This window comes from Bos grunniens, chromosome 5, assembly GCF_055505025.1.
Source record: "Bos grunniens cultivar Pamir isolate PY7600 chromosome 5, Bosgru_T2T1.0, whole genome shotgun sequence".
NCBI classification, from domain to species: Eukaryota; Metazoa; Chordata; class Mammalia; order Artiodactyla; family Bovidae; genus Bos; species Bos grunniens.
The window spans coordinates 45,120,603-45,134,366 of record NC_141169.1 but is presented as its reverse complement, the minus strand read 5'-3'; the positions used below and the strand labels follow the sequence as shown (position 1 = coordinate 45,134,366).

At 38.7% G+C, this 13,764-nt stretch overlaps 1 protein-coding gene across 1 annotated transcript; it reads left to right on the top strand.

Moving 5' to 3' along the window:
• Positions 1-306: 306 nt before the first annotated feature.
• LOC147371849 (lysozyme C-2-like) lies at positions 307-5,974 on the top strand. Its single transcript, XM_086400043.1, has 4 exons — positions 307-470; positions 1,639-1,803; positions 3,979-4,054; positions 5,414-5,974. Exons 1-4 carry the CDS (start codon positions 335-337, stop codon positions 5,478-5,480), a joined length of 444 nt encoding a protein of 147 aa, XP_086256169.1. The 5' UTR covers positions 307-334; the 3' UTR covers positions 5,481-5,974.
• Positions 5,975-13,764: the final 7,790 nt, after the last annotated feature.

The following is a 13,764-nucleotide window of genomic DNA, read 5'->3' as shown; positions in this document are numbered from 1 at the left end:
TTTTTTTTTTCTGAATACTTGCTCAACTTCATAATAAAATAGGAGGAATTTCCTCTTTTGGCAATAGTGCTAAACCCTGTTCTTTCTTTCTTAATGTCTTTAAGTAATCTCACTTCCTTATTTTCTTCAGATTAATTCTTAGGGTATCAGAATATCTCTCTTCAAACATAAGAAGAACAATGTTTCAGTCAGTGGACCAATAAACTCTTTCTGTTTTCCACGTGTTTCAGAGGGTGGAGCCACCAAACCAGTGAGATAAGAGGGGAATGAAAAGATGTTAAATAGCAAGTCCAGCTCACCCTGGTCAGTCTGGACATTTGACTTCTCAGTCAACATGAAGGCTCTCATTATTCTGGGGTTTCTCTTCCTTTCTGTCGCTGTCCAAGGCAAGGTCTTTGAGAGATGTGAGCTTGCCAGAACTCTGAAGAAACTTGGACTGGACGGCTATAAGGGAGTCAGCCTGGCAAACTGTGAGTTAACTCTTCTTTCTCCTTCCAAACTGTTAACCAAGTGTGGAACTAACAGAGGATGAATAATGAGCAAGGGACTTTGATTGAATGGGCTTTTTCTTTGTTGGAGGATTTGTACACTTACCATGGTTAAAAACATCAACTTGCTCCTTTAGAATCAGATGTACCAGGTGAAGGACTGTGGCACGAGAGGGCCATTCTAGTCCCACTAAACATGCCAGCTGGCACATGTAGGGTGATGATAAAATGTATTTCATCATCTCGGATATGTCCGTTAAGCCCATGGTGTTTGACTCTAGCTATTTCCAGTTTGGAATTTGGGTTCTTCTAACCTGAGTAAGGCAATATTTTTCTCATTTTTAATTCCCCTACCAATGTTGGGCTTTTAACAGCAAGGTTTTTTTTTAAATACATTAAACTCTCAAAACAGTGACAGTAGGAACCTATTTCCCTCAATTCATTTCTATAATAAGGATCCCTGAAATACAGCAGGAAATGACATTTTATTGTGCTCACCCCAGTTATTATTTTTCATTTTCTTCCACAGATTTCAAGAAATGGCCTTAGGAAAAGTTCCTCTGTATTTTAGTCTATATTTGTCAATGTCATCACCATATTTTTTCATATTGAATTCAGACATTTCCCTCCATAACTATTTTTGAGTGAATGAGCAAATGGCTAGATGGATGGATGGAGGACAGTCTTTCCTATTCTGTGATTCTTACTGTCTGAATTCTAATTTGGTACCCCAATTCACCTTCAGGGTCATAAGAAATTTTCTCTCTCCCATAAAATCCTTATTTTTCCTAATAACATATTTTTCCTTTAGTGTGTGCATCTGCTGCTAATGACCAACCCACTCAACTAATCTGTTGGTTTTTCTATTCTAGGCTCAGTATTAACTTAGGGATGTGTGAAGGGCAAGAGCTATTTTAATATTTTTAAAAGTTTATTATCTTGTTTCATTAGTATTACCAAATGATTTGCTAATAAAAGAATTCTCTTAAGAGAATTCTTAACACAAAAGTGTTAAAATATTTCACAAGTAAGTACATCTTCGTACTTATAAAGTAAGTTGTTAGTAAAGTAGAATTAAATAGAACTGATTGGGCTATGAAGTGTAAGTCATATCATGTGGTTTTTCAACTAAAAATACATTTTTTTTCAGGGTTGTGTTTGACCAAATGGGAAAGCAGTTATAACACAAAAGCTACAAACTACAATCCTGGCAGTGAAAGCACTGATTATGGGATATTTCAGATCAACAGCAAATGGTGGTGTAATGATGGCAAAACCCCTAACGCAGTTGACGGCTGTCATGTATCCTGCAGCGGTAAGACAAGATGATGTTGAGTGATGGCTCAGCCCCGATCTGGTTATACTTGTAAGAACAGAGTTTCAGTACAAATGAAAATGTCTTGAAGGCTTCCCTGGTGGCTCAGATGGTAGAAAATCTGCTTACAATGAGGGAGATCCCTGTTCAGGGAGAATTCGGGGACAGAGGAGCTTGGCTGGCTACAGTCCATGTTGTCGCAAAGAGTCTAACACAAGTCAGCGATTAACATTTTCACTCATCATGAAAGTTGGCTGTTTGCTAACATACAAGAGTTTCTTGAATGGCGTAGCACTTTAGTATAACTGAACTTGTTGATGCTTTGTAAAGAACAATGCCATTCCTCTTATCTTGTTTGGGAAAATTTAGGGATAATTACGGAGAAGGCAGTGGCACCCCACTGCAGTATTCTTGCCTGGAGAATCCCAGGGACAGAGGAGCCTAGTGGGCTGCCGTCTATGGGGTCACACAGAGTCGGACACGACTGAAGCGACTTAGCAGCAGCAGCAGGGATAATTAGGTTGTGTGTGTGTGTTTTTATTTAATATACCCTCCTTTATTGAAAAACAAAGGATTACTAGTTAGCCAAAGAGGAGGAATACCTGTGGTTCCTTTTAAAAAATTGTTTTTACTTTTTATGATGATATGTTTTAAATATATAGAAAATTTGAAACATGACTATATCAACCAACAGTATGATCATCATGTACTGAACTGAACTGAACTGAACTTTAACAGTTATTCACATTTTGTAATATTTACTTCTTCTATGTATATAAACTGTATATATATGTGTGTGTGTGTTGGTTGAGTGGTTTACAGTGAGTTTGAAACTCTTAAGTTCTTGAGCTTGGATTTCCAAAAAATACAGTTCTTATTTAAATACTGTCATTGTGATAAGTTAATTTACAGATTTGTTTAACTGGGCTGAAATAAATTTTCTATTGAGATCCTTTTAAAATAGAGATGACATACAATGTTTAGTGCATAAAATATTGGTGACCTGATACAAATTTATATTGTTAATTTTTTATATATTAAAATTCCTAATAGAGAAATTAGTCTAAGAATATTCTTTTGTATCATGTTAATTTACTTTAAAAAGCATTTTACATTATATAATAATCTGTGGTCACTGAATAAAAATTCTCACTATCCAGAGATTTATGATAACTGGTAAGTTTTGGTATCTACATCTTTCAGAAGATACATCATTCACATACATGAATGTAAAACTATATTATGCATTTTTGTACCCACATACAAGCATGTAAGCAATGAATGACAGCAGAAATGAAATTATACTAAACTTACTGCTTTATAATATGCTGTTTATTACACAAAATTATTTTATCAACAAGTACCGATCTTTATTATATTTCAAGATAAATAAATTCCACTAAATAAATATTCTATAATTTATCAATCCAAATCTCATTGATAAGCACTTAGGCTGTGTTTCCCCCTGTTATTAATTGATATGAAACATCTGTACACACATCTTTGGGTGTGTACATCTCTTATTATTTCTTTAGAATAAACTTCCAGTAATAGAATTGCTGAGCCAAAAAATGCTGGACCCATTTCCCCCTGGTTGTTTTTGTTTTGCTTCAGTAGCTCAGCTGGTAAAGAATCCATCTACAATTCAGGAGACCCTGGTTTGATTCCTGGGTCGGGAAGTTCTCTTGGAGAAGGGATAGGCTACTCACTCCAGTATTCTTGGCCTTCCCTGGTGGCTCAGATGGTAAAGAATCTGCCCACAATACAGGTGACCTGGGTTCAATCCACAGTGGTTGCATGGCAACCCACTGCAGTATTCTTGCCTGGAGAATCACCATGGAGAGAGAAGCCTGATGGGCTACAGTCCATGAGGTCGCAAAGCGTTGGGCACGAATGAGCGACTAAGCACAGCACAGTAAAAAAAGAATCTTTTATCACATTAATTAATAAATCCAGAACTCCCAATGACTTTGGTAAGTGAGAAACGAAATGCTTTAATTTCATGCCAAATGGGATAGAATGAAGAAAAGGTTTTCCCCTAACATTCACAACATGGACTCAAAAAATAATTTTAGTTGTATTTTCCTTAGCTTAAGAAAATAAAGCCTGCTGAACCTAAACTTAAAATGAAATCTCTAGGAATGTTGTTTTCATTTCTCACCATCTGTTTTTCAGAATTAATGGAAAATGACATCGCTAAAGCTGTAGCGTGTGCAAAGCATATTGTCAGTGAGCAAGGCATTACAGCATGGTACGTTTTTTTTTTTTTTCTGCTTCCAATTCTATTGAGATGTAATTGACACACAGCGCTGTAGAAGTTTAAGGTGTACGGTATAAGAGTTTGACTTACATACATCATGAAATTATTATCACAGTCAGTTTAGTGAACAACCATTATGTCATATGGTTACAAAAATAAAGAAATTGAAGAAAAAAATATGTGTGTGTGATGAAAAGTCTTAGGCTATACTCTCTTAACAGTTTTCATATATATATGAATTTTATGTATGAATATGTATATTCATATAAATGAATTCATTAAATTCATTTATATGAATTTTCATATATTTCTTATTTCATACATATAGCGGTATTGATTGTATTTATCACATTGTACATTACATTCCTAGTATTTTTATACCTAGAAGTTTGTAGTACCTTTAGTTGCCTTCATCCATTTTGCCACCCCTCATCTCAACTACAACCTGCTCCTCTGGTAACCACGTATCTGACTTCTTTTTCTATGAGTTTGTTTGTATGTTTGTTTGTGTTTGAAGTATAATGGACCCACAACACTGTGTTAATTTCTATTACAGACTATGGTTTGTGTTAAGCATTAAAAAGGTGAGCTGGGGGCTTTGCTGGTGGTCCAGTTGATAAGACTTTGTGCTTCTAAGGCAGGGGGTGCTGACAGGAAATCAACGACATCAGGTGTGGCCAAAAAATAAGACGGTGGGGAGAACTGGGGGTTTTTTGGTAGCACCTCAGGGCACCCGAAATTTTAGCTTCCCTCTCCCGCACCAAGAATCGAACCTTGTCCACAACTTTGGAGGGGCAAAGTCTTAACAACCGGACCACCAGGGAAGTCCCAGGTGAGAGCTGTTTTACCCTACTCTTATGAGAGAAGCGAAGGACTATTTCCAAAGAACAAAGTATGCTACTGAGAACTGAAAAATTGCAGCTTTAAATTAATGCTAACAATGTACTCATATGAACACTTTACTTTAACTGACTCAGAATCTTATTCTTTTACTCTTCAATTTATTTTAGGAGATTCTAGAGTTTTTAAGATTCTACACACTCTATCTTGTCATATCTTGAAATTATTTTTGGAATTAAGTAAATGTGGAATGCACTCTGCAGTTGTGTTGTGAACAACACAGGACTCACCATTTGTGTTCAGCATTCTGTGCTCTAGTGAAGGCTGGTGGAGATGTGAAGTCCTTGGTATACATATCTCCAGTTGGCAAATAACAATACTTGGATTTGTCTATAGCTTGAATTTCATGTATTGATGAACTATTTTGTTCTCCCAAAGGATTTGAAGTATGTACATTACAATGAAGCTATGTTTTAGTCTTATTACCATTTGTTTCATCTTTCTCCACAGGGTGGCATGGAAAAGTCATTGTCGAGACCATGACGTCAGCAGTTACGTTGAGGGTTGCACCCTGTAACTGTGGAGTTATCATTCTTCAGCTCATTTTATCTCTTTTTCATATTAAGGAAGTGATAGTTGAATGAAAGTTTATACCACCATTGTTTCAAACAAATAACATTTTTACAGAAGCAGGAGCATGTGGTCTTTCTTCTAAGAAGCCTAATGTTTATCTAATGTGTTAATTGTTTGATATTAGGCCTACAATATTTTTCAGTTTGCTAATGAAACTAATCCTGGTGAATATTTGTCTAAACTCTTAATTATCAAATATGTCTCCAGTACATTCAGTTCTTAATTAAAGCAAGATCATTTATGTGCCTTGCTGATCATGAAGGAATATAAAGAGGGATTAGATGAGCTGTTTCTTTTCCTTAATTTTATTAGCATAGATTCATGCATTATGACCAAATTTAGAGGCAGATAAGTATTGAAATAACTAATTAACCACAGATATGAAATTATGCATGCTGTAAAAAATACAAACATTTTCATTAAAAGCTTTGCAATTCATACCTTGTCTGTTTTGTTTAGAGCCATTTAGTGTCTCTGAAGAAATACATATGTATGTACTTGGGAAAAAATGAGCTGACACTTAGTATTTCCAACATTCTCACCTGTATCCAAACAGAAGGATATTGCTAGAGAAAAATCCATAGGCTTATTCACAGATCTCAATTAAAAAAAAAAAAAATTGGTGGAACTGCACAGCTTTGGGGTCTTAGTTCCCCAAGCAGGTATTGAATCTCCACCCTGAACAGTGAAAGCATGGATTCCTAGCCACCAGACTGTCATTCCTTTCAGTGTGGTTAAATTCATAACCACAAATCTCAAATGGGCCCTTAAGATTGATTGGTGGTCACTTCTCTGTGAACTTTCTGTGCTGATATTCCCACTCTCCAAAATGGCTGTCACTGTTTACTTCTCTCTTTCCAAAGTTCCAGCAAGCACACCAGCTACTAGCCTTCCATCCTCTACTCTCAGTAGACGACCTGGGCTCACATTACACTGACAGAACAGAATCAAGTCATACAAAATTCTACCCCCCTGGCCACCATTATAGTGTTCACACCTCTCCTGAGCCCTCCTTCCCTTCTTTCCCCTTCATCACTAGGATGTAGGGCCTCTGCTCCTGCCAAAGACAGTTTCTACATGCAGTCTTCACCATACATAGCCCTCTCACTACTCCAATTTAAGCTAAGTTTTTCCAGCATCCTGTGTTTCTTCCTCATTGCTCGATCACCCCATCACTGTGCAAACTGCCCCAAAAAAGGTTCATCTTGCAAAGGACTCTCCATGGACTCTATATCATGGACTCTACATCTCCAAATACATCATTCTTTGCTCCCTTTTACAGCAGCATTTGGGGATGAAATATCTATATTCACCCACTCCATGACCTCACCTCCCTTTGTCTTTTCATCTCTTCTTAATCTGACTGCTCTCCTCACTCAGCTGAAAAGGGCTCCAGCCTGACCCCTTCTAGGATGCCTTGGGGCCAGTTCTAGTGATCACCTGATTTCTGTTCATCCTACTTGATCTCTCAGCAGCATTTGACAGAGTGAACCACTTCCTACTTCTAGAAACGTTTTTCTTCCTTAGCTTCTCCTCCTTTACATCCTGCCTCATTGATGGCTCCTTCTCAGCCCTTCATGGCTGGCTGTTCCTCTGCTCTTTGATTTTTAACTGTGGGAGTCCCCAGGACTCAAACCTGTAAAACCATCTGAAAGAACAGTTTTACTTATTCATTTATTTTTCTTTTCTTGCTGAAGTATAACTTTCAAAAGAATAGAGTCTTTCCCACTCTTTAAAGACATTAAAATAATCTCAATCTTTCCCAAAATTTGCAAGTACACTAAAGCCTTTTACGTTTTCTGAACAGTTTTAGAATATACTGCCAATATGGTGCCCAGCGGCTCTGAATCCTTCAATATACAACTCTCACAGGACCTCAGAACATCATCCAAATCAGGAGGTGAACACTGACAAATTAGGACCACCTCGTCATCAGATCTTTGCAATTTTATCAATTGTCACATAAGTTTTTCTTCACTAAAAGGTCTGATTCAGAATCACGTGTTTAAATTGGTTGAAATGTTTTTCAGATTCCTTCAATCTAGATCATTGCTTCACTTTTTTCTTAACTTTTATCAGTTTAACCCCTTTGAAGACTGCAAGCCAACTATGGTGTAAATGGCCTAAGGTTTTTCTGATATTCTCTAGAGTAAATTAGGTTCTGCATCTTTGGCAGAGATACCATAGATGTAATACTGTGCTCTTTCTGTTGTATCTTTCAGGTGACATGCAGTTTTGAAATATTCTATTACTTATGATGTTCACATAGATTATTTGATTAACGTAATGTCTGCAAGTCACCTTCACTCTGAGGTATTTGGAAGAGGGTGAGGTACTTTGAGAAATTTTCTTCCTCATCAAAATGTCAATTTTTGCATGTACTTACTATATCAGCATGGACCCCTGGCTTCCTATCTTACTGCAATTATTACGTGTCATAATCCGTGGCCATCATTTAGTTTGATGTTCCTGATTTGGCCAGGAGAGCCTCTACACACTAGCTTTGGTGTTCCCATCATTCTCTGGGTACTTTTTTGTTTTCTTGTGTAAAGTGTTTTAATTCTCACCTTATTCTTTTCCTCCTTCAGCTGGAATCTTCCACTTCTCCCAAGAACCCTTATTTTAAAAAACCAGCTCTGGGTAGTTGAGTGTTATTGTTTGCCTATCCCATCAATGATAAGAGCTATAGAATGTATGAATTTACATAATTTTTATCTATTTAAATTGAGTTCATATAATACCTCCAGTTCCAGTCTCATACAACAAGGTTAATTCTAGTTTTTTTCCTTTTTCATGTTGGTAACTCCCTTGTATGCTGCTGCTGCTGCTGCTGCTAAGTCACTTCAGTCGTGTCCAACTCTGTGCGACCCCATAGACACCAGCCCACCAGGCTCCCCCGTCCCTGGGATTCTCCAGGCAAGAACACTGGAGTGGGTTGCCATTTCCTTCTCCAATGCATAAAAGTGAAACGTGAAAGTGAAGTCGCTCAGTCGTGTCCGACTCTTCGCGACCCCATGGACTGCAGCCTACCAGGCTCCTCCGTCCATGGGATTTTCCAGGCAAGAGTACTGGAGTGGGGTGCCATTGCCTTCTCCAACTCCCTTGTATGACAGTGAGAAATCGGACACCCATTGTCTTTAATATCCTTAAGATGTATTGTGAGCACAAGCATATATTTGATCAACTTGACTGTTTGTAACCAATCTCCCAACACTGCCACACCATGGATTTGATGCTGTGCACTCAGGCTTTGATACCTCTCATTGGGTCACCCCTTCTTCCACATCTGGACAGCTGCTTTGGTGTGTTATATCTTTGACACAACATGCTGGACCACTGTTTTTACAGGAAGGAGGGCAGAAAGGTTTTCCTCTTGTTTATACCTGTATTCCAAGTACCTAGAACAGTGCCTATAACACGATATATGCCCAATAAAAATCAGTTGCTTGAATGAATATCTCTGATTATTTAGTATATTCCCCCCACCCTGGGGATTCTAAGAGTTTTCTTACTATCCAATCTCACATGATTCTAATACAGTAGCTTCTGGGGCTCCAAGTGTCAGATCTGAAATCTGTATGACCAGCCATGGGAGGACAGCAGAGGGTCCCAACTCTAGTACAGCCTCTGACTTCAAGATTTTAGGACCATTTGGCTATGAATAAAGGGTTTATTCATATCAGGATATCCAGAGGTGTAAGAAGAATGAGTCAAGGTAGAGGAGCAAGGCTTGAAGTGTGACAGCTCAGATGCACAGATAGGATGTATCTAAGAAGCACCAGGACAGACGTATAACAATGGCTGACTAAAGAAATAACCAGAGAGTAGCAAAAGTTGGCCTAACAGGGAAAGCAATGGTTGTTGAAGATTTTGCTTAGTGGTTTTGATAAATGTCATGCTTTTACTTATACCTGTTATTTTAATACAATTAAGTTCTCAAGCCAAATTTTCACCCTTATTCTGAGAACAAAGTAAAAATCAGTGTGAAAGTTTCATCATGTTTAAAAGATATTCAGTTCTGATGTTACTCAGTTTCACCTCAGGATATTATTTGAAATGCAGAGTGATATTCCAGATGATTTTACTGGGCTCTTCCTGTAGCACTAGTTATAACTAAGCCTTGAGCATATCTCTTGCACTTGTATTTAGCAGACTTACTTAAAAAATATTTTATAGAAATTGCTAAAGGGAATTTAAAAGTTATATCATGAGTGACTAAAGTCATTCATAGACATAATGTTTTTCAGTTATATATATGTCTATTATGCAAATTACATTTAAAAAATAATTTTGTGTATTCATTTTATTTTTGCTGTGCTGGGTCTTCATTGTGTGGGCTTTTCCGTAGCTGAGGCAAGAAGGGGCTGTCTCTAGTTGCAGTACCTGGGCCTCTCCTTGGGGTGGCGTCTCTTGTTGCGGGGCTCTGGGGGCTGGGGCTTCAGTGGTTGCTGTGAGAGAGCTCGGTGGTTGCAGCCCCCCACCCCCCCCGCCCCCCCCGCCCCCCCCCTCCCCCCCCCCGGCTCTAGAGCACAGCCTCAGTAGTCGTGGTGCGCAGGTTTAGCTGCTCCGCAGCACATGGGATCCTCCCAGGTCAGGGATCGAACACGTGTCTCTTTCATTGGCAGGTGAATTCTGTACCACTAAGTCCACCAGGGAAGCAGCAAATTATATTGTAGACCGTTCAGAATTTTTTACAAAGTTATAAATTCTCAGTGTTTACAGAATGAGATGTTTCTACAGGTTTGTTATGAAAGATGTTACTCCTCATTTTTCCCACTTTACAGGCAACAATTTTCTACTCTTTTAGGTTAATGTTAGGAATTTTAGACAGTGCCCTGTTGGCCTAGTGGTTAGCATTTTGCACTTTCACTGCTGTGGCCGGGGTTCAATCCCTGGTCTAGGAATTGAGATAACACAAGCTGTGGGGCATGGCCAAAAAAAAGAGAATTTTATTTATACTCCCATGCTTTTATGCTTGTATTGCGTCTTCTTGATTTCTCCATTTTATGATATTGATTCCCATGGTTAAGGATTAAGTTCTATTTCCTCCTCTGCATCTTCATCACACATGGCAACTTTCCCTAAAACCTATCCTTCTGATGTAACCACATATACTTTATTAGATCAATACTCAGTTTTTACATAGTCATAAATACAATTATTTTCTTCTCTTATGCAAGATTTTATTTTCCCTAGAGCTAGTAACTACATGATCTTAAACTGGCTTAGCTTTCTTTGTATCTATCATTAGTTCAACTCCCAAATTCAAGGTGGCTTCAATACTTTATTGAAGTATAGTTGATGTAAATACAATAATATATAAGTTTTAAGTGTACAACATAGCAATTCACAATTCTTAAAAATTATATTTCATTTGTAGTTATAAAGTGTTGGCTATATTCCTTGTATTGTCCAATATATTTGTGTAGTTTGCTTATTTATTTATTTTGTCTGTGCTACATGGCTTTCAAGATTTTAGTTTCCAACCAGGGTCCAAACCCATGCTCCCTGCAGTCGATGCATGGAATCCTATCTGCTGGACTGCCAGGGAGTCTCAGCTTATTTATTTTATGCACAGTAGTTTGCACCCCTTAATCCCCACTGCCGTCTACATCTTCCGTTTAAATCTCCTCTCAGGTCTTTAGTTGCAGCTAGTATGTCATCCGTCTTATCTTTCTCCAAGTTTTTTCATTTCTGCTCTCAAAGTTTTAATTCCAACAGCTCTCTTTCACTCCCTGAATATTCTTTTCTTCCTTGTTTTGTGTCATGTTTGCGATTTCTTATTTTATCTGGATGTAGTAGTAACAGTTTGGGTTTGTTTTGGCTTTGGTTGACTTCTCTATGTTTCCTCTTATCTGCCATTTCACTTGTTTAATTTGAATTATATCTTTTCGTATTAGAGGCGTTTCTCTGTTATTTGGCAATCCTTGGTTATCTATTTAAATTTAGGATTGGGAAACTTTAAAAGTCATTTGAGGTTCTGAGGGCCTATATGGATTTGACTGTGCGTCCTTCTCTGAAGGATGACCTGGTGGGTTGAGTCAGTTTCACTGAGGCTCCTTAGATCTCTCCTCTTAGACTGGACACATCCCCAGGGCAGCCTCTCCCTCCTCTCTGCTCACACACACATAAAAAGGCCTGGTTGCCAGTATTTCAAGAGTTTAGTGGGGGATGAAGGTCTTAGCACCCCGCATGTGTTTGGCTAATCTACCTATTTTCTGTAGGGTATTCCTCCCTGTCTGGTGACCCTCAATGCAAAGGCCCTGCTTTACAACCTTTTCTATCCCATGGGGGTAAATAATTGTTCAGCTATAGGAACCTGAATTTTAAAAAAAAATTTTTTTGTGGTAAAAGTCACATAATATAAAGCATACTATTTTAACCATATTTAACTATACATTTCAGTGGCACTAAGTGCATTCACATTATTGTGCAACTTTCATTATCATCCATTTCTCAAATTGTTCACCTTCCTACTGAACCTCTGCCCCCATTAAGCACTAACTCCCCATTCTCCCTCCCCCAGCCCCCGGCATCTACCCGTGTACTTTCTGACTCTATGAGTTTGAGTATTCTAGGTGTCTCCTATAAGTAGAATCAAACAGTATTTGTTTGCATCTAACATATATTCACTTGTGGCTCAGCGGATAAAGAATCTGGCTGCAATGCGGTAGGCCTGGGTTCGATTCCTGGGTTGGGAAGATCCCCTGGAGAAGGGAAAGGTTACCTACTCCAGTATTCTGGCCTGGAGAATTCCGTGGACTATACAGTCCATGGGGTCGCAGAGTTGGACACGACTGAGTGACTTTTACTTTCAATGTACATTGGAATGTATTTTTAGGTAAATATATGTCCTACGAACAGATTGTAATTTCTTTCTTTCTTTTTTTTTCTGCTATGGGAGCAGTAGGTTCTCAATAATCATCTATTTTATACATGGTAGTGTGTATATGCCAATCCCAATCTGCAAACTTATCCTACCTCAGTTCCGCCCTTGGTATCCATGTGTTTATTCCCTATGTCTGTAGAACCTGAATATTTTTTAAACAGAATCTCAACCAGTCTTTTTTTTTTCTAGCTCCTCTCTTCCTCCTCCCTTCCCTTACTTCCAGAGATCCCTACACCCACAAATTCTTGAGATTCAGGGAGTTCCTGCAGTGTGAACTGGATAGCTTCTTAGCTCTGACCTCAGCTCCGAGGACTGCCCTATACCACTTGCCTTTTCTAGTCCGAGTTTCAAGATTTCTGTTTCTGTCTTCTCTCTCATTCTCCCAGTCCTGATAGGTTTATGTCTTTTTGAAAATCTCTTATTTTTTGATAATTTCTTTCTTTATTTTATTTTTGGCTGTACTGGTCTTCTTTGCTGAATGCAAGCTTTCTCCAGTTGTGGCGAGCGGGTGTCACTGTGCGTTGCGGTGTGCGGATTTCCAACTGTGGTGACTTCTCTGTTGCAGGGTGCGGATTTCCCACTGCGGTGACTTCTCTGTTGCAGGTGCGGATTTCCCACTGTGGTGACTTCTCTGTTGCGGTGTGCGGATTTCCCACTGCGGTGACTTCTCTGTTGCAGGGTGCGGATTTCCCACTGCGGTGACTTCTCTGTTGCAGAGCGCGGGCTTTAGCCTGGAGGGCTTCAGTAGTTGCAGCACACATGCTCAGTAGTCATGGTACACAGTTTTTAGGTGGCATGTGGGTCTGTCTTCCCAGACCAGGGAGCAAACCTGTGCCCTCTGCCATGGAAACACAGATTCTGAACCATTAGACTACCAATGAAGTCCTTAATTTTATTTTATGAAAGCTTATTTTGCTTTGAAAATACTTAGGGTAACCTCTTAAGCAAAGAATAAAAAATTTTTTTAAGAAATGGGAGAAGCAGAAATAGGAAAGCTGGAGAAATAATTACAAAGAGGAAAGTTCTGCTCCAGAGATCACATTATTTTTTTTGGCTAAGGCGGATCTTACTTGCAGAATGCTGGGTCTTTAGTTGGAGCATGTGGGATCTAGTTTCCTGACTGGGGATCGAACCTGAGAACCTTGCATTGGGATCTTTAGTCTTAGCTACTGGACCACCAGGGAAGTTCTAGAGACCACATTCTGAAAGGTAGAATCCAGTAAAGTGTGCAGAGGACAAAAAATCCTGTATTGTGGATGAAGAATGTATTGTAACTGAAAGTTGGATCCCGCTGTTCACTACGCAAAAGCCAATAAAGAGAGTCGTGTCCGACTCTTTG